General features: G+C 34.9%; 1 protein-coding gene across 15 annotated transcripts in view; it reads right to left on the reverse strand.

Moving 5' to 3' along the window:
- The window catches only part of PUM2 (pumilio RNA binding family member 2), a 95669-nt gene that overhangs the window by 33222 nt on the left and 35582 nt on the right, over positions 1–26865 (reverse strand). For 11 of the 15 annotated variants that reach the window (XM_025454568.3, XM_025454570.3, XM_025454576.3 and 8 more), the window contains 7 exons: positions 25225–25495; positions 24891–24984; positions 16469–16594; positions 13626–13768; positions 12238–12367; positions 3794–3937; positions 3386–3676 (listed from right to left, as the gene is read on the reverse strand). In XM_025454568.3, coding sequence (XP_025310353.1) covers positions 3386–3676; positions 3794–3937; positions 12238–12367; positions 13626–13768; positions 16469–16594; positions 24891–24984; positions 25225–25495 — 1199 coding nt within the window. The remainder of the gene's footprint in view (positions 1–3385; positions 3677–3793; positions 3938–12237; positions 12368–13625; positions 13769–16468; positions 16595–24890; positions 24985–25224; positions 25496–26865) is intronic. The other 4 variants (XM_035700414.2, XM_049096199.1, XM_049096198.1 and 1 more) reach the window with 1 other exon arrangement.

The following is a 26865-nucleotide window of genomic DNA, read 5'->3' on the forward strand; positions in this document are numbered from 1 at the left end:
TTGTACTCTGCAAAATCATAAAACAATGGTAGAATCTCGTTCCCTTGTACCGGTCCACGCTCAAAAAAAAATAACCCAAGATCTGTTATTCAACACATCTGGATAATCCACTTCTTTACCAAGGGTTTAAAAGGGCTGTCCAAAACTCCCAATTCTTAAGTCTCACTTAGAGGCCACATTTTCAAGTGCTTCTTCCCAATTTCTAAACACAGACATCCACCCCTCACCTTAAACTGAATGCCTTTTATACCTAAGGTAATTTCATTATTATGTTTCTTAACCTGTCAAATTTTTAAACAAGCTCTATATTCGGACCAATATGGTAACCTTTTTCAGGAGAATTTTAAAGTTTCTATTAGGTCTTGGTTTTCTAATCACAAGTCAATTATAAGTAGGTCATTAGGGTATAATGAAAAATTAAGAGAAAAATTAAGCAGAGCACATGGTAGACCAAGTTAAGCTTATAAGATAGAAAATAATTATTCTGGTTTTGCCAAATTCCAGATTCTCATAAAGGAAAAATACTAGGCTCACATAACTGTATGAGGCAAAATATTAAAACACAAGTCAACCTTTTAAACCAGCCAGTGTGGTTTCTGAAAGACTGATCGTATGTTTTATTGAAAATTGCACATTTTAAGGTATCATGTAATAGAGAAGTACTACATAAGCATATGCACTTTAATAGCAAAACCAAATGCAAACACTAATGCAAAAATACCTCTTCTTAAAGTTGCTTTTGGCAAAATTGTCAACATATGCTACATTAACTATGCTAATTTAAAAGGACACTGTCAAAGTGATTGTTCTAGAATATGGCTATATTTAAAATTCCTATTTATTTCAGAAAACAATTTAATTGACAAGGAAAAAGACAAAGGCTCAATAATGAGAGCAATAGCACTGTCATTCCCCTGGCAAATAACCAAAAAAAAAACAAAAACAAAAACAAAAAACAAAACAAAACAAAAAAACCCCCACAGTTTTGACACATACAATTTTATTTTCCTCCAAAAAGGAAAAGCCAAGCCAAACATTTAAAAGTATTTCAGAAATAGTTTTATTTTAAACCTTAAAAATCTGGCTCTTTAACCTTTACTATATGCCTAAGTTATCTGCAACAGTGTGATTATAAATATGAAACAAAATATACCTAAAATACCTAAAAGGTTAGACCAACAGTGGAGTTGCTAATCATGTCACCTGTGTATAAAATGTTAAATTACAAGCTTTCAATTGTTACAACACTTTCTAAATAATGGGTCATAGAAAGGAAGATTTAATTACTATATTGATAGCTAAGTTTCCTAGCTGACTGTTATAAGCTGGGGTATTTAACACTGATAAGTGTTAATAACTTTATTATATAGGTAAGAGAATGACTGTGTTGGTTCCACATATGTGCACATAACTATACTATCATTTTAGACTTCATATAGGTATGGGATTGCCATCTTATGAAATGGTAACGGGTAGACTTGTTTTAAGGGTAAACGTATCACACTTGAATGAACTCTCATGAAATGTTCAAGAGGCTATGTCTTGGCATTCAGGAGTGGCAACTGCCAATGCCCTCTGAAGCAAAGTAAACAGAGCCACCTAGACTCGTAGTGAGAATTGCATAAGCATGATTATAAATAAGGGAGGCATGAAGAAGATCAGTTTTTGGGAAAGAGGCTTTTGCAGTAAACATTTGTAGGGAACAAAATGTTCACGCCAACCAGTTCCTGAATGCTGGGGGGAATGATCTTAACAACTAAGAGACAAATGGGAATTTGAAAGAACTGGGTAAGGGGGCCTACAAATCTATTCCAGACCATCAGTGACATATTTTATTAGAAAAGGGAACAGGAGATGTATCAAAGCTCTTGTTTTTCCTGAATTATTTAGAGTCTAGAATCTCTAGTTTAGAAACTAGTTATTTCTACAAAGTTTATCTTTTAAAAATTATATGTTCTTTCAGTTTCCTTCAGCATGTTGGGATTATTTGGGGAAAATGCTTGTCGACCGTATTAGAAACAAAAAACTGAGTCCTATGGGAGTGCTTGGGTAGGGATAAAAATACTGAACTCCAAAAGGAATGAAAAACTCAAATAGGAAAATTAAAGGCCTGAAGAGTCTTCATGTTCATTAGATATTCCCTCAGAAGTTCTTGTGCCCATTCTTTAGGTAACTTTGTGTTCAGTAACAGTGATTATTTCCGTGTTGCACTTCACTATAACAAAAAAGCATTTTGCATCTGAAAGTTTATAAATGTTTTAGCCCATTCCTCTTATAAATATGAATGTTCAAATTCAAAAGATCTTTCCTTAGAAAACCAGCAAACACTTAAAAATGACTGGCTCAAAAAAAAAAAAAAAAAAAGAAAAGAAAAGAAAAAAAGAAAAAAAAAAAAAAGGACTGGCTCATGTCAGTTTTGACATTTTCCACACCAGAAAAGCATACAATTTAAGGCGGTGGGAAAACAGATGAGAAGCAGGTATTAAAGATTCTAAGACTTTACAGAAATAGAAAAATCACCTGAAGTCTGAAAAACTTGCCCTGCCTCTCATGAAGAAAAGGGTGACAATAAAATATATCAATAAAACTGGGTAAGTTGTTTTTCCCCTAATATTTCCTGAATACCCTGGAAACCTCAGAGAATAACAAAGTATGTCAATAGGGAGTTAATGTGGGCCTCTTCTGATTTCACCTAGTGGTTCCTCAGTTACAAAATCAGTTTGTGTGGGGAAATTATTTTGTAAAGCTATTTCAAATTTAAAATTTTAAGTATTATATATGAAACTAAGATATGGGAAGAAACACGCTTTTAAATTAATTTTGAGTGATAAAGGCCACATTGTTTAACCTAAAAGATAAGCATACTAGTAGTTTCTTAGGGGCTTCTGTTTAGAACATTTCATTATATTTTATTTTTATATATTATACAAACTAAAGAAAATCATAATGAGCTACTAACATTTAATAAGAATAAACCATCTAATAAGCACACAAAGACAATTATTACTTTAAAACACCAGAAATTTAAGATGGCAAAATATTTACTTCCTCAACATTATGTAGAGAATAAAGAAGAGCTAATAATTAACTTAAAATATACTGCTGTAAGCAAACCTCAATAAAACAAAAATTATAGGAACACTATTCTTAAAGCTAAGGGAAAATGTATTCTGAGTAAAAGATGGGCAGCTTGAAATGAGCAAAACATTCATAAAACTTAAAAGATGTGCTGGAGGTAGACTTTTTCTACAAAATTAAACAAACCAGTATTTTAGTCCTGTCCTTTCTACACTACAAGCTACTTATTAATGTTTACCTTATTATCAAAAACATATATATACCTCATATAAACTTAAGAGTACACTCATGATAAAAGGCAACTTACCTGATGAACCAAATCCACTGAGGGCTGAGCCTATAGCAGCACCCAAAGAGCTACTGCTTCCAAAGCCAAGAGATGTACTTCCAGGTTGGCCAGGTCCGTGAGAAAATAAAGAACTGCTCTGGGAGCTACTAGTCAAAGAAGTGCTCCCATAAAATGAATTAGACTGCAGATTCGTGCTTGGCGGCTGCTGCTGCTGCTGCTGCTGTGGTGGCTGAGTGCCAATTGGCCGAAAAAGACCATTTGTGCTGCCTGTAAGACTATTTGCAGTCCCTCCAGCTGCTGCGGCCGCTGCTGGAAAATAAATTTCAGATACTTCTTGAAACTATCCAAAAGACTATTCTCTATTTTTAAAATATCTTAAAGAACACCAGAAAAAATATTATCCCTGAAAACATCACTTAAACTTACCAGCTTGTGCTGCTGCTGAACTAATTAAAACAGGTGCTGGAGCCATTAAACGAACTGGAGCTCCAAGGCCAGTTCTTGCTCCAGGGCCAACCACCAAGGCACCAGTCTGATCATAATAGGCAGTTGGAGCTAGTACTTGATAGCCTAGACAATATTAAAACAAATGTTTACTAATGAAGACATTTATTATAGAACACATGCATGTTTATTTCCCCTTTATTTGTTTTTCATCAACCAGAAAATATAATTATATACTGTTAACATAAAACCCTTAGGTAGTTATGAAAAGCAAACACATTTGAGAAAGTATTACTTACTAAATATATGGAAATGTAATACAGAGTGTAAGTAAAAATGTTTTCTTTAAATTTTAAGAGATGCCTTCCACTCAAGGACCACAGAATGATGAGGTACTTTCTTTGATACAGAAACTATAGACTATCAAGCACTGATACTTTATATGATCTGAAGAGAAACCAGAGCATTCAAGCACTGATACTTGAAAAATATTACCTATTAGTTCTGAAAGAAAGATGGGAAAACTAGGGGATGTGAGGTAGAACACTGTAAGAAATATTTATTATTCAATTTTAATAAAGTTCTAAACCAACTGCTTCATTACCAGCATCCCCATAGATTTTCATTTGTAAGCATTCATTTAAAAATGTAAATTATATAAACACATACTTTAAAATCATAAGGTCACAACCTTTTTGTAAAGGTTCTTGAGCTAAAGTTTGGATAACTATCATGCATGCATTATTAGTTTTATTATAGCTTTAAGTACAAGGCAGGTGACAATTTGCATGATTTAGGAAAGTTTACTCTTAGCAGCCTTTCTCAGTGGGGAGTCCTTAACTACAGAACAGAAAGTAACGATTTTGAACAGAAATATGACTATTTTGCCAATTCTACCAAGGACGGTATATAACAAGTACCATTCTAGATGCACAAAAGAGAAGTTAACTACACAGAAGAGATACTTTAAGGCAGGAAAGCTTTTCCCCTCCCAGAAGTCAGGTTGAGAAAGGCATGACAAACAAGGAATAAGGTTCAACAGTCTGACATTCATTTGCTAAAAGGCACTGGCAACCTCTGATAGCTTTAAGTTTGAAAACTACCTTCACCACTTGGGTCAACACTCTCACATGCGAAGGATGTTTTTAATTACAGTATTCTGTTTTGCAATTATACTTTCATTATAAATGAATATAAATTAGGAGGACCAGCCAATTAGACAGAGGGCAAGACATATAGGGCAAAATCTAGGAGGGAATGCAGAGCTTCTAAACCCTCTCCTCACGGAATGAATGTGATAAATCTGAGAAGAAATTATTAGATATCCAACTGGAAATGCCAAATAGGATATAGAAATCTCAATTTTAGAAGAGAGGTCCAGGCTAGAGCTATAAAGGATAAAATCACCAAGAAAATGAAAAAGGAATCTATGGACAGAGTACTTCACAGTAAGAGGTTGGAGAGAGAAGGAACCAGGGAAGAGACTACGAAGGAATAACCAGTAAAGAAGGAAAGGAAATTAGAACGAAATTAGAAAAATGTGGTCTCTTGGCAGGCCAAAGAAAAAAGAATTTCAATGAAGGCTAAGTGATCAACAATGTCAAATGCTGCTAAAACCTATTAAGAGTTGAGAACTGACCAATGGGTTTAGCAACATGGAAGTCATTACGGCGGGATGAAAGCCAAACTGTGAGGAATTGAGTCAAGAATGGGAGAACCACAAACAAGTACAGACAATGCTTCTGAGGAGTTCTGCTGCAAAAAGGGCCACAGGGAGAAAGGGAATGTTGACTCTAATTTTTTCTTTACAGTACAGAGAAGGTACTTTATTAGCAAAGCACAATACTTTCTTTAAAAATTTACTGTTATTGTGAAATAAAACACATAAAGAGTACAAAACTCAAAAGTACAGTATAAAGACTACCACAACAAAAAAAATGATAACCATCCAAGTTAAGAAACAGAAGAGTGCTCAGTACCCTACCTCTCATATGTCCGTCCCTGCTCTACCAAACCTCCTCTTTCTTTGTGTTACATACCACCCTACTACCCATATCTGCCTCCCTCCTTAACCATCATTTGGTTTGGATTTAAAAAAAAAATTTTTTTAAAGATTTTATTTATCCATGAGAGACACAGAGAGATGCAGAGAGGGAGGCAGAGACACAGGCAGAGGGAGAAGCAGGCTCCATGCAGGGAGCCTGATGTGGGACTCGATCCCGGGTCTCCAGGATCAGGCCCTGGGCTGAAGGCGGGCTGCCCTGGATTCAAATTTTTCATGTATGATTCATTCACGTGGTTGTATACAGATACGCATTTCCATTATAGTGTAGCACCTCAATGGATGGATACCACAATGCATTTATCTGTTCTACATTTATATTGGTCCCTGTTGGGGGACACTGCCAATAGTACTGCCATAAACATTTTGGTGTGTGTTTCCTTGTCTGTTAAGTGCACATATTTCTCTATATCTATTAAAGGAGTGGACACTCTGTGCAATTTACATTTTTACTAATTTGGTATTAGTTTCCACTGCTCTGTGACTTTATTATTTTTTAAAAAGACTTTATTTATTTATTCATGAGAGACAGACATAGGCAGAGGGAAAAGCAGGCTCCCTGCAGGGAGCTTGATGAGGAACTCAATTCCAGGACCCCAGGAACATGACCTGAACTAAAGGCAGATGCTCAACCACTGAGCCACCCAGGCCCCCCTGCTCTGTGACTTTAACAACACTTTATATTCTCAGACTTTTACATCTGGCTAATCCAGAAAATATGCAGAAGTAATGTTATGTATTTGATTTTCTTTACCCATACTAAGGAGGATGAGCATCTTTCCATATAACTGGGCATCTGGATTTTCTTTTAGGAGAGGTTTGTTCCAGTCTTTTGCCCATTTTCCTATTGGGATGACTTATCTCACCTGTTTAGAATTCTTTATGTTGTATCTAACTCTTTCACTATTTTAACATATGGCAAGTATCTTCTTCCACTGCTACCTGACCCTCAGGGCTGGCACCGAGGAGGAGAGCAGAGGGAGAGGAAGAAGTAGGACTCCCCTCCCCTCCCCTCCCAGCCCAGCAGGGAACCCAACCCTGGCTGAATCCCAGGACTACAGGATCATGATGGAGTCAAAGGCAGTCGCTTAATCACTTGAGCCACTGGGGCACCTATATTATTTTTTAAATGTAGCATATTATCTTTATGAGTCTTTGTTTTAAAAGTATTTGGATATTTGTAAGGATCTGTAATTTTAAAGTGGATTTTATAAAGAGATGAAGACTAAGAAACATTACAATAGAATGATTTTGACTTTCTAATCAATCTGAATTTAGTTATCTTTTTATTTCTATTTTTAATATTTAAGTTCCTGGCTTTTATTAATGTTTCAATTTTTTAAACCTTTTTTAAAAATTTTTTTAAATTTATGATAGTAAGAGAGAGAGAGAGAGAGAGGCAGAGACACAAGCAGAGGGAGAAGCAGGCTTCATGCACCAGGAGCCCGACGTGGGATTCGATCCCAGGTCTCCAGGATCGCGCCCTGGGCTAAAGGCAGGCGCCAAACCGCTGCACCACCCAGGGATCCTAATGTTTCAATTTTTTAATTTAAATTCCAGTTAGTTAACATATAGTATAATACTGGTTTCAGGAGAAGCATTTAAGTGCTTCATCACTTACAGGTAATACCCAGAAGTTCATCAACAAACACCCACCTCCTCAAAAACAAAACAAAACAAAAAAACCTCCACACCTTCCTCAGTACCCATCCCTCCACCCATCCTCAGTTTGTTCTCTATAATTAAGAGTCTCTCTTATGGTTTGCCTCCCTCTCCTCTTTTTTCCTTTCCTCTAGGTTCATCTGTTTTGTTTCTTAAATTCCACATAAGTGAAATCATATGTTACGTCTTTCTCTGACTTATTTCCCTTAGCATAATAACTCGAGCTCCATCTACATGGTTGCAAATGGCAAGATTTCATTCTTTCTGATGGCTGAGTAATATTCCATCATGTATGTATACATCACATCTTCTTTATCCATTCATCAGTCAATGGACATTTGGTCTTGTCATTTAGTTCAAAAGTTTCTAATTTCTACTCAATCTTTTTATTACTGAGAGACTCTAATAAGATACAGGGCTTTAAAAAAGAAATGGTCCCCACACTCAAGAACTGTACAACATAGTAGAGGAGGTAATGTACTATTTCCTTAATTCTAAGATGCCACTTTAAGACACGACACCAATCTACTAACTGACCTTCAAGGAGAAATAGAAAAAAAGCTGTTCCACTTAAATTCTAAGACATTTTCTACTTTTATTTTTATTTTTTTTTCATTTTTTTTTATTTATTTTTATTTTTATTTTTTTCATTTTCTACTTTTAAACATGGCAAAGTAAGTGCAGAATTGAGTAAGTGCACAAAAAACTAAATGAAATGCAAGGCAGAAGGAAGTACTAAAGAAAGGTACAAGTTATGTGCTACAGGAAGGGAAAAGAGTAATTACTGATGAAAAAGCACTAGGAAAGAAAGACCAGGGAAGGCTTCGTGGAAAGGATATTAAAGGATGTGAAGCAAAGCTAATTACAAAATGTTTATAAAGCTATGTTAAAGAAAGGAAAATGTTAAACTCTATATATCCCAATTTTGTTTAAAATGTATACCTAGGAAAAGTCAATTGAAAAGTCATTAACTAGGGCTACAGGCATTTTGTGTGTGTGTGGGGGGGGGGGCAGTATATGATCTAGTGTATTAAAGTGTAGGATTATAGAAGGATACTATCAACTACATAGTTTGGGACTAGATCACTAAAAATCTTAAGAACCAGAATGGTATAAACTAACTTGTATTTTTGAAATGTAACTAAAAGGAGAAGAAAACGACGTAAAGATTAGAGGCCGAATTAGTGGGAGGATAAGGAAGAGGCTAAACAAGAATAGCAGAGATGAAAACAAATGAATGGGGATCCCTGGGTGGCGCAGCGGTTTGGCGCCTGCCTTTGGCCCAGGTCGTGATCCTGGAGACCCGGGATCGAGTCCCACGTCGGGCTCCCGGTGCATGGAGCCTGCTTCTCCCTCTGCCTATGTCTCTGCCTCTCTCTCTCTCTGTGACTATCATACAAAAAAAAAAAATAAAAAAAGAAAACAAATGAATGTGGGACAGAATGATTAAGAACTGACGAGTTACTGAACATGGAACATAGAAGAAAATCAAGAGTTAAATATGATTTTGAGGCTAAAACCAAAAGTTTCTAGTTCAAGAGATAGTGGACAGCCTTGAGGGCATGGGACCAAGTGCACTTGCCTTGCTGAGGCACCTGGATGGGGGTGTCTCTGGCCCATTGGTCCAGGGCAAGGGTGCAACACAGAAACTGTTTGCTGGCTCCTCTCTTCCTCTCAACCCCTCTGCAATACTCCTAGGTAAAAGTGGCCAAAGCGAGGCTCTGAGAGCAATGTTTGAGCTCCCGCTCCAAGTAATGAATTCATCTTAATAGTTTTGGAATAGGCTTTCCTTATAGTTTGTACTTCAAGACTAAGAACATTTAAAGGAGGAAAACTGCATAGCTCACCTATAGCCAGCTTGACAGCATAATTTTTAGGAGTCAAGAATCAACACTGGGTTATTTTAAGATTAAGCCTTGAAAGTCCACTTGCATGTCACACAGGCATGTGCACATGTGAACATGAAAATGATCTTCCATCAAGGAGACTTCTCTCGTCACCTATGGAGACTTCTCTCTTCAGCTAAATCAACATAAGTGGTTCAAAGAGACCCCTTCCTATCTGACCAAACTCAGCCATGCAAATATTAACACCATCTTTCTGAGCAAGGAGTAAAGCTGAACAAAGGTGGCCTGATCATCCCTTTCTGCTTGTACCACCGAGTAGTCCCCTCTAGGATGGCCACCAACATGCAGGTCATGCCCTGTAGAAGGGTACCTGGCTGAGATACCCAATGAGAGCTGAAGTCCTACCAGGCTCCACTCATCAAGCTGAGTTTATGGAACTATGGTTGTGTCTACTCAGATGATGTGGCTCCTTTTCTATGTTGTACCAAGGTATCCTGCCTGTATGGGCTAGGGGCAGTTCTGACCATCCCAGTACCATATCCCAGCTGTACCCAGGATTACATGCCTTACCTCAGGTGGAATGAAGATTCTCATCAACAGATTAGGGTTATTGTAAAAAATGAAATGTTTGACTCAAATTGAAATTAGTTTCAAAGATAAAACTCAAAATATTACTATGGATATGAATTATGTGTACATATAGTTAAGTGGATAGATTTTATGTATCAAATATTAGCACAACTTAAACTTAGTAAATGTTGAAAATAAAACTTGTGGGTGTTGGGTAAAAAATAGTAGTGAAATAAAGTAAACAATAATAAGATAAATCTAGGACAGAGTTCATTTTTTTGACATTGTCGGTTTGAGGAGTGCTTGGAACACACACATGGTAATTCTGATACAAAGGCAAAAATGTGTTAGGTGTTCAGAAAAGAATCCAAGATATAGATGGATTTATAGTTTACTGGTCTAGAGATGATAGCTGAAAAGATGAAAGTAGATACTCCCGCCCCACACACATACACACAAAAAAAGTAAAGTATCTATTGTTCCAATATTGAAAGTTAAGTTCAAAGAGAAAAGTGAACTTGGTCACGGTCATATGACTAAGTGATACAGCAATTTGGCAGACTTGACTCCAAAGCATCTAGTCACTAAGCCAGACTATCTTCCATGTTTAAGGATCTACACAGAGGAAAGGGAGACTGATTAAAAGAAACAATGAGAAAGGTAGGAAAGCCAGGAGAATAAAGTATCAGAGAAGGTAGTGAAATGGTAGAGAGGAGTGTAGAGAGTTGAACATAGTCAATATGATGAAATACAACAAAGAACTGATAAAAGTAAGAATGGAGGAGAGGTCATATTTTGCAATTGTTATTGAGTTAATATTAGGGTTACTGTAAAGGAATCATGAAGGCAAGCCTTAAAAGAAGGGAGGGATAGAAAGAGGAGCCCAGAGTAATCTCAGCAGTGTCATCCATAAACTCTCAGCTCAGTTCCCTTTAGCCCTGTCTTCATGTCCCTCTACGTGTCTACAACTTCAGCTTCACAGTACATTTTCAAAGATCTCTAATCCACAATGGCTCCAGGAAAGCAGCTTCCCTGAAGCCAGTACATAGCTGTGGTAAAGGAAAAAAAAGAAAGAAAGAAAGAAAAAGAACAAAAAGAAAATTACAAGAACACTCTCATTCTATTATTTGTACTTCAGGGACCGCAGTATTAACATCTTCTCTTTATTCAGAGGGCTAGACAAGATGATAAAATCAGACCTTAGAATCTCAGAGAAAATAGAATAAATGAGAAAAAAATAGAATAAACGCAATTAAGAAATCCTTAAAAAAAAAAACACACACACAGAAGTATTCAGCAGCATGTAATACATAAAAGAAACCCTCACAATTTTTTCCAATACATTAAACACATTTCCTAAATGATTTGAATAGAAAATTTAACTATATTACAATTAAATGGAAACCAGAACACACATTTCACTAATAAATAATCTATACAGTTATAGAAGTAACTACTCATAGACTAAAAGTAAAAGAACAGCATACTTAAAAAACAAAGTGAGTCTAGGAGTATGAAGAAACAGGAAGTGACTCATTACCTATTGATAGTCAAGTGTAGTTTTAAATTTCACTTTAAAAAAATATAACAAGTGCTGCTTTTATTGGATTAAGAAAAATAATTTCCTTCCATTATTATTAATTTTACAGTATAAGTAATTTTGCAGTAATTTTGTATCTGGTTTCATAAAAATCTACTTCACCAAAAAAATGTATTTTTGGCCCTTTCTAAAAGTTGTGCTGTGGTAATGGGAAAGAACTTTTATAAATTTCTTTGCATTAGGCTTTCATAGCCATATTTTAGTAGACACTATCAGGTTATAAATAACAATAGTTTAAAATACTACAAATGAGCTGAACACAATGGAACAAATGTTCAAAGTGGAAAAATTAAGCTGCAAGTTTTTCAATATTAACTAAATGACTTTCTTATTCTGCAGCAATGACAAACTGAGGTTTTATTTTACATGCCAACTCTAATTAATTGATTTTATTTCTTGAAGCAGTAATTCTGGGCTATGTTAAGTTGGGAAAATGCTATGGCTTTATCCCATACACCAATGAAGGAAAAATGGATGTATAGAGAATTCTAGTACATGTATGCCATCTCTGTTATTAATTCTCACAAATAGTACTGATTTCAACTATTGGCATCTGAGTTCTAAATAACTTATTGAAAGGCAGGCAAGACTTTTAAGACATTTCTTGATTTTTTTCACTCTTCAATGTGTCTACATTTAACATTTTTAAACCTATGCAAGTTTCTACAATTAACTAACTATATACCTGGCATGCCGGTAGCAAGACCCTGACCAAAAGCCAAAGTTGGATTTGCTGCTGCAAGCGATTCTGCCTGCTGCCCTTGTTGGCCCTGATTGGGAGTAAGAGGGCGCTGACCTGCTCCAGCACGGAGAACCTACAAAGGACAAATGATTTCCTTAAAAATGGAATTATAAAATAACAGATAAATAAATTTATCCCAGACAACTCTTTACATACGACAGTCTCTGGATATTCTTTGAACATATTTATACGCAATGAAATGTTGATTTAACATGAAAAAAACCAAAATATTTCAAATAAAAAACAATCACTGGCTCTTGACAACTAGAACAATCTACTAAGTAACATGGAGATTCTAGAAGGCCTTTGGGAAAAATTATTTCTAGTATTTGTGCTCTTTAACTTACCAGTGCAGTATTAAAAATTAAATTTATTTAAAGAGGGGAATGGCAAAATCTTAGATCATATTAATTTCACAAAAATAGATAAACAATTCAGTACAAGGGGGATTCATTGTTAACATCACTCATGTAAGTAGGCCTGACATGTAGGTGTATTGTTCAGGTAGTATGATATTTTCATGTTTCCCCAAAGAAGATATAGGTTAAAAAACAATTAAATGATGCTGTGGTATAATCTACAAGGACTAGGCCAAAGGACAACTTCAACAAAACATCAATATAGTATTAAAGTATATAAAGGAAATTTAGAATAAAAATTAACTGCCAAATAACACTATACTTATCATTAAGTTGCTTCTTTGGTATAAATATGAAGAATTTGACTGTCAGAATTCTGAATCATCCATAGTGTTTTTTTATATATATATATTATTTTTTTTTGTTCTACATTTATTAAAATAGTTCCAGGAAAGCGGCCCCGGTGGGAGGGTGGGGGGTGGAGAATGACCTTTGTAATAAACATTTTCTATTTTAAGATTTTAAATATAACCCTTAGTGAAAATATTTCATCTTTCAACTTTTTCATCTTCCTTAAAAATATAAAGTACCCAAAATAGAAAGTACTCTTTCTGGTTATATATATATAATATAATATTTAAAATAGTAAGTTAAATGCCCAGAAGGAAATGAAGCGGTAACTATTTTGATAGGAAAATAAATTAGCATACTTTAAGAGGTGATGAAAAGAAAATAAAAAATCGCTACAGATTTCAAGATGGTTTCAATAACAGAAACGTAGAAATGGAATACATCCAAATCTTTAAATTCATATAATACCAATTAGGAAAAAAAACCATGAAATCAATACTTTATACCAATTATATACTAGGTACTGTACTACATATTGAAGATGAAAAGACACAGATCTTGACAACAAGGCACTCATGGAATTTCAAAGACTCCATTAACTTAATGAAGGCAGGCCTATACCTGTTGCTGTCCAGGCTGAGCTTGTGATGCTGCTTGCTGATTTGCTGTGTTGTTTGCCGCAGCTGCAGCTTGTTGCTGAAATAAATTGGCTGGATACACCCCCCACGGAACACCATAATACTGAGGTGGAACCACCGCTGGACCTAAACCCCACACCCCACCCCACCCCCCAAAGAAAAAGTTACTTACATTTTATAAATGAGGTCAGTTACCAATAGATCATAAAAGGGAGCAGTGTATAAGACTTAGAGCAAATGTCCTTATAATCCTCTACCCACTTACACCTGCTACATACCATTTGTTTCTGGTTCTATTAGGGGGACAGTCTCATTCAGTATGATTATTAAATATTCAGGAGTGACAGCAGTGGCCTTCATGGATATAGTAAAGCTAAAGTTAAGAGGACCAATGAATTGACAGGACACAGCCATCTATGCAACATTTACTGAATGTCAGTTTATAGATTTAATGCTGACCAACACATAATACATTTAGGGAACACTAAATTTCATAAAACTCTATGATATACTAGGTTCAATTCAAATTCTCTTAAGGTTATTTTCTGACTACTGAATAGAATTACAAAAATAAAAACACTTTTATCTTTTTATTTGCAATCTATAATGTAAAACTAGGGAATATTCTGATACCAAGCTTACTGCAAGCGTTATTTGAATTGTAAATCTTGAATTTAAAAATATTTTTAATTAAGTTTCTACTAAAACTATTCTTCACATTTGAAACAGAATTAGCCACAATTCTCACAAAACCACCGAAAATCACATGAAAACAAATGAAACATCAGTGTTTATATAGTTAGGAAAATGGAACTAGTGAGTCAAGACAAGAAAGAACTAAGTGATAGAATCAGAGAGGGAAACAGACATGGGAAAGCAAACTAGGAAAAATAGAATGAATTGTTCTTGCTCTATTCTACTTTATTCAAGATAACATTTACTTCCAGGAGAGAAATAGCATTATACACAATAAGCCCCATCATTAAGCTGATGAATAAGATGTCATGATTACTGACTGATAAAACAAAGATGCCCTAAAATTCCACTGACATGACTTTAGTATAGCTACTTAATATTTTAAAAAGTTAAACTCGGTTTCACTTTGTTTTGGAGGCTCCAATAAAGCCCAGTACAATGGACTGAATCACTAAAGTGAAAAGCATTAAAAAATTTAAAGGTAAAATAGATTTCTGAAGATAGTTTAAGCACAATCTAAAATGACAACTATTAACAGGATTTATGAAGGAAGAATATGTTACTAAAACAAGAGTCAGATGTCCACCCAGAATCTCTCTGTCCAAAACAGTAGACAGAAGCCACTTGTGGCTACTGAAGACTTAAAACTGTAGCCTGAACTGAGATGTGCTATATCACATCTCAGAGGTACCATATCAATATATAGGATTTTGAAGACTTTGCATGAGGGGAACAAGTGGATGTAAAAGAGCTATTAATAATTTAAAATTATATTAAAATGATAGTATTTTAGATATGCCAACTAAATCAAATATTGAAATTATTTTCATCAGTTTTTTACTTTTATAATGTAGCTATGAAAAACTTAAATTGCATTATCTGGCTCACATTATATTTCTACTGGGTAGCACTGGTCTTAGAAAGCCTAAGTCCAGAATGCCTAGAGTGTGTACTCTCAAAACTAACATTTCTTAAAGGGGCTCCTTCTGATTCTATAGCTTTGTCTATATGATACACCAGAACTTTACATACTAACATCCAGTTAAATGCCAACATAACAGTTCATCCTTTAAGGAATCACACACAGATCTAGAGCAAAAACTATTGAATGTGACAGTTTAGTTTCAGTCTAACTAAGCTATCAAATAAGAATTGGAAATTAACATTTTTTTTACTTCTTAAAGTCTTAAGCATTAAAAAAAAGTCCCAAACTCTCAGGAAAAGACTAACTGTTCTGTGGTCATCATGATAACTATCAGAAGTAGAGTTTTAAAAACTGCCTTATTCATCAGTGACAATTCGTATCAGTGAACAAAGTAAAAAAACTGTGATAGTCTTGAGTTATGAAAGTCAATGGACAGGTTCACTCCAGTGAATCTGTGGCTGACATTATCCTGTTTCTGCCTCTGTAACCAACATAACAACCAACTCAACCTAAGATAAAAAATAACCTCAAAACTCTACAGAAGATCTACAAATTGCTTTGCTCAAAAGAATGGTGCCTGATCTCCTTACTTACACAATAAATACAGCTTTGAGTTTAAAACATTTTTTCCCCAGCTTTACTGCGATACCACTAACATGTACACAATGTTACACATTGTTCAGATTGAGTGGTAGTTTCAGGTTTTAACAGCAAGTTCTTTCAACTCCATCCCATCTTTTTGCCCCTCAGTTGGCCTGTACATTTTAATACTGCTAAATAAACTACTTTTTAGATATGCATTCTCTCAAGATAGCTGAAGTTCCTTACCTCATACTCTCCCTGATGTGGGTATTTATAGCACCTATCCCCAGTTTAACTTTACTTTGCATTTATTCATGGTCTCTATGGGTTATAGAATTGGTCACAAAAAGGAAGATTTGTGGTTGACACTAACATTTCTGAAACTACAGAACTGAAATGTATATCAGCTATGTATATGAGGAAAGAGTTACCAGGCTTAGGCTTTTTCCTAGCATTACAATTGGAAAAAATAGTAAACTACCTCTGTGGTAACTTCAGTTCACTTTAGATAAATGTTTCAGATTTTCTTAAGAACTCCAAATTGCCTAAGTAGACAAAAATAAAGCTTATACCAAAATTTAAACTAAATCTTTAATAAGCAACAAGGATGAACAGTAAGTTACCTGCTAATGTTGCTGCTGCAGCCAATCCTGCTGCAGTATATGGATCAGTCCCTGGAGGAGCAGCACTAATAATATATGGATTTGGCACAAATGCAGCTGGAGCAAGGCCTGCTGAGAATACACCAGCTGTATTTAAAAAGGGAGAAATAATGAATGAAAATGTAAAGTATGATTTTCTTCATTAGGTAAAATAATTTCTACATTAAATTTGGAGTGGGGGAGGAGAGTGTGTATAATGGTTGAAATTCTGATTAACCTAGTGACGTTGGCCATGTAACACAACCTGACTCTAAGATTCTTAATTTATGAAATAGGTGTATTGCCACTTGTCTTAAGGGATTTTTGTGAAAATTAAATGATACTGAATATGAAATGACTACATACAACTAGCACAACAGGCATACAGTAAATGTTGAGAGCTAGAGCTACTATCGTTGAACAGTTTTTCATTCTATCTTTCTCAAGCTGTACTATGAGCTAGGGATTCAACAGTGAGGAAGACAGATGTGATCTGCCCTCACAATCAATCCATCTAATGAGAGAAACAAACAAGAAATTGGCAATTAGATATAATACAAAGTAAATGCTATGGGCATAGAGGGAAGGGGCACTTATTAACAAGCTTCAGAAGGGGTGGGGATTATGAAGTGGGGCTGTAGGGCAAGACAAGACAAATAAGTTATAACCAGAAGGAAGACCCATGAAGATCTTCCTGGGTCATGTTAAGTAGTTTGGACTTTACCTCGAAAGCAACAGAAAAAACATGAAGGGCTTTAAGCAGTATAGTGACTCTCAGATCACTTCTGTATCTAATGTATCATCAATATGGATTTAGTAAAGACTAGGAAAGATTTTTAAATATTCATTTGCAGTACTTACTAAAGAGACAAAACCTAAAGAGACAAGAATGGATCCCTGGGTGGCTCAGCAGTTTAGTGACTGCCTTCAGCCCAGGGCGTGGTCCTGAGGTCTAGGGATCGAGTCCCACATTGGGCTCCCTGCATGGAGCCTGCTTCTCCCGCTGCCTGTGTCTCTGCCTCTGTGTGTCTCTCGTGACTAAATCAAATGAAGAAAAGGAAGAAAAGGAAGGAAAGGAAGGAAAGGGAGGGAGGAAGGAAAGGGAGGGAGGAAGGAAAGGAAGGGAGGAAGGGAGGAAGGGAGGAAGGGAGGAAGGGAGGAAGGAAGGAAGGGAGGAAGGAAGGAAGGAAGGAAGGAAGGGAGGAAGGAAGGGAGGGAGAAGACTGCTGGTATCAAGGAATCCCTGTGTACATCATATATCATAAAGTATTAACTGCCAGAGTTGTTTCTTCTAGAAAATAAGGGAGACAAGTTGAAGGTGAGAGAACTAATAAAGAGCTCATAAAGGTTCAATTTAAAAGACGATTAATTCAGTGCCTGGCTGGTTCAGTGCATAGAGCATATGACCCTTGATCTTGGGGTTGAGAGTTCAAAGCCCCATGTTGGGTGTAGAGATTACTTAAAAACAAAATCTTTAAAAGTAAATAAATAAATCTTTAAAAATAAATAAATAAAAGATAATTTAAGAAGGGGGAATAGATGTATAAAAGCAAGTGGACATAAATAACTTTTTAAAAAGTATTCAAAAGTAGCACTTATTGTAAAATCTAGACCTTAAAATTGAGATTCCAAAACTTCATTCTAACTATATTACAGCAGTTTTTAAATGTTTTGACTGTGACCCACAATATAAAATATATTTCATAACTTAGTGTCCATAGATATATATGGATACATATAATTGCCACGAAAATCTCAAAAAAACTGATCCTTATAAAGTTCCAACATAACCTATTTTCTACCTAATTTTTCTTTTTATTAATTTCTATAAATCTATTTAATCTCTAAGAATAGTGGCCATAACCCATTAACATTGATTTAATGCACAGACACAAAAAAGTCATTTAAAAAAAATTTTTTAAAGATTTTATTTATTCATGAGAGATACAGAGAGAGAGAGAGAAAACGAGAGAGAGAGGCAGAGGGAGAAGCAGGCTTCACATAGGGAGCCCAACACAGGACTCGACCCCGAGTCTCCAGGATCAGGCCCCGGGCTGAAGGCGGCACTAAACCGCTGAGCCACCAGGGCTGCCCTAAAAATTTGCTTTTAATTAAGAATTAAAGAGGATTCAATAAAATCATTGCACTATTTAAAAAATCATTTGCTCAGAGTTGCATCCTTAACCCTAGGGTAAAGTTTCAAGATTTCCCACTGATTCCTCTATCATATATTATCTTTATTACAGTAGAAAACCATGGATATAGTGGTATTCATGCCTATTCATAACACTACAAAATCTCAAAGCCAAGATGTAATTTTTTTATATTCTATATTTTATGATTTAAAAAGATTATAAAATCTCAAATACTATTGGAGTAAATAAAATAGAAAACAAAGTCTTCATGCAATCCTTACTGACTCTTGGTTCATATTCTAAATTTTTCAATTTTAGAAATAATTTTAACATAGCTTTCTCCACATTTATGTTATAAAGCAGATAGGAAGTTTCAGATATTTGAAAAACAAGAAATTAGTTTGACCTAATGGACACATACTGAGCCTTCTGTTGAAAAATGTTTTTCATGTTTTAAGCTCACAATTCATTTAAGGAATATTTACAACATACTAGACACCAAACAATATGCTTGTGTATTTACATAAATATATATTTGTATATCTCCACATACAAATACACAAATATGTGTTTGTATCTATGTGTTTATACATGTACACAGGTATAAATATATATCCTACCAAATATTTAAATGAACATGCACAGTCACACATTTTATATTGTAGGCTATACTGATACTTTAATATGCTTTTTTTCACTTGCCATAGGTCTCATTCTATTATCAACAGATAACCTCACAGGTCACGCTTTCTAATGTTCAGAAGGAACGTGACTTAACCAGTCTTCTACTGATAAATAGTCAGATTGTTCATTATCTTTTGCTATAAATAATAGTGCTCCTATTATTCTTTATACAGGGTTTCTATGTTATCATCGTATCTTTATAAACATTCACTTAAATGGGAAAATATGTATCAATTCTTGGTCAGTATTTCCTATTATTCTCCAAGAAAGTTGTACCAATTTATACTCTCATCAGGAATATAAGAGAATACCACTCACACTCCTATTCGAAATTGCTCATTACTAAACTTTTTCTTTTTTTAACTTATTCATGAGAGACACAGAGAGAAGGCAGAGACAGAGGGAGAAGCAGGCCCCATGCAGGGAGCCCAATGTGGGACTCGATCTCTGGCACCAATGCCCTGAGCTGAAGGCAGATGCTCAGCCATTGAGCCACCCAGGAAACCTGCACATTATCAAACTCGAAACAGTTGTCAATCTGAGTAGTAAAATAAAGCATTAAAAAAAAAAAGGTTTTTTTTGTTTTAATCTATGGTTCTTTGTCTATCAAAGAGGTAAAATGTCTTTCATAACTTTACCTTCTCATTTAAATTTTTTAAAAACATTTTATTTGAGAGAGAGGAGTGCTCTCCACTCCTGGGCAGAGAGAAGCAGGAGAGGGACAAGCAGACTCCCAACTGAGTAAGGAGTCCACCTGTCAAGGAGCCCCTCTCATTTAAATTTTTAATCCTCAGGAATAGGACCTGGGGCACCTGGGTAGCTCAGTGGGTTACGTGTCTGTCTGGCTTTAGGCTCAGGTCATGATCTCAGGGTCCTGAGTTTAACCTCATATCAGGTTCTCTATTCAGTGGGAGCCTGCTTCTCCTTCTGCCTTCCTCTTGTTCTCTCTCAAATAAATAAAATCTTTGGGGGGAAAGAAAGGAATAGGACCCAATTATCTCCAGGCTATTTTCCAAATACATTATTTTACTGTTAAGTTGAAATGTCAGCTAAAATGAAAATCTACCCCACCACTGCACCCTAAGTATACACAAACGTGAACATATGTCTACTACAAAGTGTTCTTGTCTACTATCTACTTGTCTGCACCTAGGCCAGGACCACACTGTTTTAGTCACTGAAAATAATAACTTTTGAAATAATAACTTTTTGAAATAATAACTTTTGAAATAACTTTTTCAGTAAGTTCCCCTCTTTTTACTTTAGTTTTCCATTAATTTTCTCATTTTGCTTTTCTAAAACAAACATCAAAAGCAAACTTCTCAAGTTCCAAAAAAATCCTACTGGGATTCCAACGAAGAATCCATTAAGTCCCCAAATTAATTTAGGTAAAGTGACATCTTTATAATATTGAGTTTTCCCAAAAAAGCCATGTGTCCACATGTATTCGAGTCTTCAGGAAAAGTTTATAGTCTTCTATGCCTTGCACATCTTTAGTTACCATCTATTCCATTCCTTAGCTTCTAATTTCTCTCATCTCTTCCAAGTACTGATCACTATGGGTTCAGTGTTCTAGGAGATTTCCTAAGTTTTATTCTCCAGCTCATTTCAACCTAGGTGACAGCCAATCAATAATGAAGCACACCTATGTCTTTTTATTTTATAAGATTCTGAAATGGTCTGTTTTTACATCATTTTGTTTCAAGACCACTGATCTTTGAGGACTTCAGTCCTTTATCTCCCCTATGATTCTGAGTCGACCTTTAAAAAAAAAAAAAAAAAGATTTTATTTATTCATGAGAGACACAGAGGGAGGCAGAGATATAGGCAGAGATAGAAGCAGGATCCCTGCAGGGAGCCCGATGTGGGACTTGATCCCAGGACCTCGGGATCATGACCTGAGCCAAAGGCAGATGTTCAACCACTGAGCCACCCCTCAGTTGAATTTTAGTTGTTTTCCTAACTTTAAAGTTCTCTTATTTCTACATTTTGGGTGTAAATTCTACTGTTTTTTATATGACTGACTGCTTTCTAGCTGATCTTTCTTGTTTGCACTGTGAATTCTGTTTGTGATACTGAGAGATTCTCTTATATTTACCCGTCCATCAGATGAATGATTGCGAACTATACATCATAAAGTCAAGTCTCCAAATCAAGACCTGTTCATATTTATGACCTTGTGTGTTCTTACTCTATGTACAAGGTTAGCATGACTCAAATTCCAATCCTGGTAGTGTGTAGGCCCTCTAATTATTTGCCCCTCTTCTAGCCCTCTGCAAACTATCTGGTTTATTTCCAATTCACTCCCATGGATTATCTTTCAATTTCCCATACTATAGAAGTTTCCCAACTGTCTCAACAATCCTTTTTCCTTTTCTCTCTCTCTTTTCAGTGTAGATGTCTTAAAACACACACACACACACACACACACACACACACACACACATACTGTATCTATTATCTCTGGCCCAGTCCATGAGCCGAGTCCAGATTGCCACTTATTTTTATGTAAACTACCTAAGAACAATTTTAACACTTTTTAATGGTTGAAAATAATAAAATAATAATTTGCAATACATGAAAATTATATGATATTCAAACTACAAGGTCCAGAGTAAAAATTTTATAGGAATACAGTCATACTCATTTATATATCATCTAAGACTGCGTTTGTGTCATAACAGCAGAGTTGAAGAGTTGTGACAAATTACATGGCTTGCAAAACTTACAATATTTACAGATTATCTGGGCCTTTATAAAAATGTCAATCCCCATTCTAGAAGAATCTTCTAGCGCCACACTGTCCATTTATATTTACTATCACATATAGCTACTGAGCCATTTGAAATGGGACTAGTTTACTGAGACCTGCTGAAAGTGGAAAAATGCACACCTGAATTGAAAAGTTTCCTATGAAGAAAAGAATTTAAATTTCTCATTAGTAGTTTTATATTGATCACATTTAAAATGACATTTTGGATATAATGGGTTAAATAAAATAGTCAAATTCATTTCACCTATTTCTTTTTACTTTTCAAAAATGTGGCTACAAAAGAATTTAAAATTCTCTGTGGCACATATTATATATTTCTATTGCACAATGCTGTTCTAAAATGGGCTTTCAGCTAATGAAGAGGAGACTAGGATAAAAAAAACTGATGGTCAACAATGAATAAATTTAACTATGGAACAAAGATTAAAAGATGGAGTCAATTTTGGTAAATTATACTTAGAAATATTTCCATTTTATTCAGATTTTCAAATTTATGTGTATGCTTTCCCAAATGGCTTCACAAAGAAGTTCTGCCAAGATTTAAAAGAGGACTAAGTCCAATGTTACTTGAAATACTCTAAGGCATTAAAATGGGGAACAGTTCTAAATTCTTTTTATGAAGTAATCATATTCCAAAATCTAACAAAAAATGCAAGAAAACACACAAACTTAAGGACTAGTTTTATGTTCACATTATTGTACATTTTATGCAACATTCTAAATAAAATATGAGCAAATAGAAAGAGCTAATTTTACACATTTTTTATTCCATGAACACAGAAATGATTCAATTAGAAAATACTCATAAAATTCAGTATTTGCCAAATCAAGAGCTTTCCTAAAATACCAATTTAAAGATTCAATATAAGATAGGTCATTTACAATGATAGCAAAAGATAAAATACTTAAGAACCAATTTCTCAAGAAATATGGAAACTTACATAATAAAAACTTTAAAGCACTGATAAACAACATAAAAGCAGATTTGAACAAAAGTAAAGATACACCATGTCCTGGTTAGAATACTTAATGTCATAAAGATGTAGATTTTCCAAAAGTTAATTTAAAATTTAAACCCAATCCTCTGGAAGTAAATAAGTGAATTTTAAAGTTCATATAAAAGTAAATTAATGAATTCTAAAGTTCATATAAAAAAGCAAGTAAGAAGAAAAAAATTTTAAACTCCAAAAAGGAAGAGCAATAATGGGTACACTAGCCTGTCACATATTAAAACATATCATAAAGTCTCAAGAAATAAAAAAGGGTTATACTAGTCTGTGAGTAGACAGGAATTGCTACATTTCTTCTTTTTTCTTTAATTTTATGATTTGAGAGTGAAAATGAAAAGCACACATGCCTGCTCAAGGAGGGAGAGAAAAAACCCCAGCAGACTCTGCTGAGCGCAGAGCCCTATTACAAGGCTCAATCTTATGACCTTGATATCATGATCTGAGCTGAAATCAAGAGTTGGATGCTTAACCAAACGAACCATCCACACATCCCAGGAATCACTACATTTCTAATGAGAAGGATTAAGTATAGGGATAAAGGAAGCTAGGGGTAAAGAATGCATGCTACTATAAAAGTCATCTAGAAATGTGTGGTCACCTTTGATTAAAACCAGAAATAAGCTGAGTGAAGTAAGTCAATCGGAGAAGGACAAACATTATATGTTCTCATTCATTTGGGGAATATAAATAATAGTGAAAGGGAATATAAGGGAAGGGAGAAGAAATGTGTGGGAAATATCAGAAAGGGAGACAGAGCGTAAAGACTCCTAACTCTGGGAAACGAACTAGGGGTGGTAGAAGGGGAGGAGGGCGGGGGGTGGGAGTGAATGGGTGACGGGCACTGGGGGTTATTCTGTATGTTAGTAAATTGAACACCAATAAAAAATAAATTAAAAAAAAAAAAACAGAAATAAAATGTGGGACCTAGGAGACCTTCTTGGATTGACAGAGAACAATACAAATGTGAGGAAGAACTTAGTATGTCACCTTCTCCCCACCCCACCTGTTTCCATAGATTATGATGTGGAGAATATTCACAACTTTTCCAATTAGTAAATAAATTAAGATTAGCTAACATCAGGCATAAAGATGGTTACATAAATCTATATGTGTGATATAATGATATAACACTATACCTACATTTACCAATATCATATTCCTGATTTTGGTACTATCCTATAAATATATAACATGTAGCCATATAGGGAAAGCTGAGTGGGGAACCTCTCTGTACTGTCCTTTTAACTCCATGTGAATCTCCAATTATTTCAAAATAAAAAGATAAAAACAAACATAAAAAACCCATAAGAGGAACAAGTAATGCTTTAGCACTAACAAATGTATAATTATAATAATAATTCACATTAAAGGCTAATGGTCAAAGACCAAATAACTTAGTGAAATAAAGAAGAAAATATTTTAAGGAATTTTCTTGGAAATCTGATTTCAAATTATTTTTAAAATAAACATTTTGACTTGGTAATAGATACAAATAACTACATTTGAATTTCCAAGTGTCTGACCCTCTCAACTTCATGCTGAAAAAAAACTTACGGGCTGACAATTTTCATCAATCTATAGATTCTTATTTATCCAAAATACAATAACCAGAAACAGTTCTTCCCCAGTTAATCTGTATTCTTGCCATGTAATTTATTACTCTTTGATCCCAATGAAACATTTTAATTTAAAACATAATGGGGTAAAACAATTCAGTAAAAGAAAAATGAAACATTCCAATAAACATTGTAACACAGGATTTTCTAACCAACTCATCAGTATGGTAACTTATAAAGACTCACCTATATGTGGCTGCTGAGCTGCAGCTAATGCATATTGCTGCTGTTGAGCTGCAGTTAACTGCTGAACGGTTAGTGCATTAGTCCTCTGAAAGAGCTATTAGAGAAAATATTTAACACAAAGATTAGTCTCAAAGCATTTCACTTCTATTTAGAAAGCTATGAATAGAGTATTTTGAACACATTTCAATAACCTTCTCCACTACAAAAACATTTTATTTATAAAACACTAAGTATTTAAGAACACTCCTATTACTAACGTGGATGCCTCACAGCACTTCAGGCTACACCAGTATAGAGTTAAGAGGAGCTTCATTAAAGGAGTAGCATGCTTTACCTGCTGCTGGGAATTGTAGTCGAAAAGGCCTACAGTAGCTCCTGAAGAGTCCATGGGTACCTGATTACCAGGATAGTCAAACTGTAAGGAATCCAGACCAACTTGTTCCATGGCATCCAGATTCTGAGTTTCAGGATTTGAAAATTCTTCAACAAGTGGTTTATTAGCTGTAGGATTAGGAAGAGGCCCCAGTCCTTCTGGGGGATTAGTATTGGGGCCCAGGCGCTCAACTACTTCAGTTGGAGAGGCTTGACGACTTCCAGGAGTACGACTATATAAAGAAAACAGGAAGGTGTTAGGAGGTAAAAGTAGTAAGTCAGTCACTGTTGGAATGGGAAAGTGGGAAAACCATGAAAAACAAATGGCTGTAAAATACAGAGAGCAAATCAGGCACCCCAGGTAACTATCCACTCCACTTTAACATTTTTGTGTCTAATGTAACTTCCTCTTAAGAATGGACATAGTTTTGTTTTTTTTTCATATTTCTAATGATCATTCTAATTTGAATAGCATAAAAATTTAACTCAATTTTACAGGTAAGATAATTGACTAATATCACAATTTAGGCTTAGATTACCCAAAACTTTTGTCTCAAATCACAGACAAAATGAATGGTAGTATGAATAGCAGACTATCAAGTGACAAACATGGGAAGACTCAAAACCAAAATGCACCTACCATACTTCTGTCCTGCCCTCCAGCACAGAATTCTGCCATTATATCTTGCTTAATAATGGTTCAGAAATAAACCAAAACTGGCCATAAAGGAAGGCCTTCATGACTTCAGAGTGCAAAATGTGGAATACAATGGAAAAATGACATGAGCTAAGATGAAGGCTAACTCCAGACTCTCTCTTTGAATATGATTTTGAGCAAATCATTTCATTTTCCAGGCCTCAGTTTCTCAAATGAGAATGAAAACATAACATTGTGTTTATTGTTACAAGTAAAAACAAAAAACGAAGTGTTAAAAACCTCTATGACCGCTCTCCAAAAACCATCTTATCACACCAAATTGTCTCAGTTTAAATCATCATAAAGAAATGGATATTCGTAACGTATTTACCAAAAATTGTTTGCTCATCAATGAAAAATATACTTATACATATAAAAAGGCAACTTACTCTACTACTAATAAGCCTTTTTAATTTTTGCAGAACTTTTTATCAACATTCTTCACGGTATAAACCTTATTTTTAATTTATTTCTAGACATAATCTATCCTCACTTACAGTGTCTTCTTCTACAGAAATATTTTATGCAAGATCCTTTTCCTCACAAGAAATATGTTTGTTCTGAGGAAGCATGAGTTCATAGCATATTCAAACATAAATACATTAAGTAAATGGCAATAGCTATTTTACCTGGCTTTCACTGCCAGTTGTCACCTGCCTATGTAACTCTGCCCTCAACTTCAGGAGCTTCACATTGAGATAAATTTGCTAACACGTACAGAGCATTTTATAAAGTAATTACTTAATGAAATTACTTAATTCTAAGAATTGGTCTCCACACATTTAGGTGAACATTTTATTTAGAAATCAAACACTGCCCTTATAAATATTTAGAAGAAGCTTCTAATTCCTTTCCCCTTTAACCATACCTAATTTTTCATGTGAATATTTCAAAGGTTTGTTTTTC

The sequence above is a fragment of the Canis lupus genome, chromosome 17, assembly GCF_003254725.2.
Source record: "Canis lupus dingo isolate Sandy chromosome 17, ASM325472v2, whole genome shotgun sequence".
NCBI classification, from domain to species: domain Eukaryota; kingdom Metazoa; phylum Chordata; class Mammalia; order Carnivora; family Canidae; genus Canis; species Canis lupus.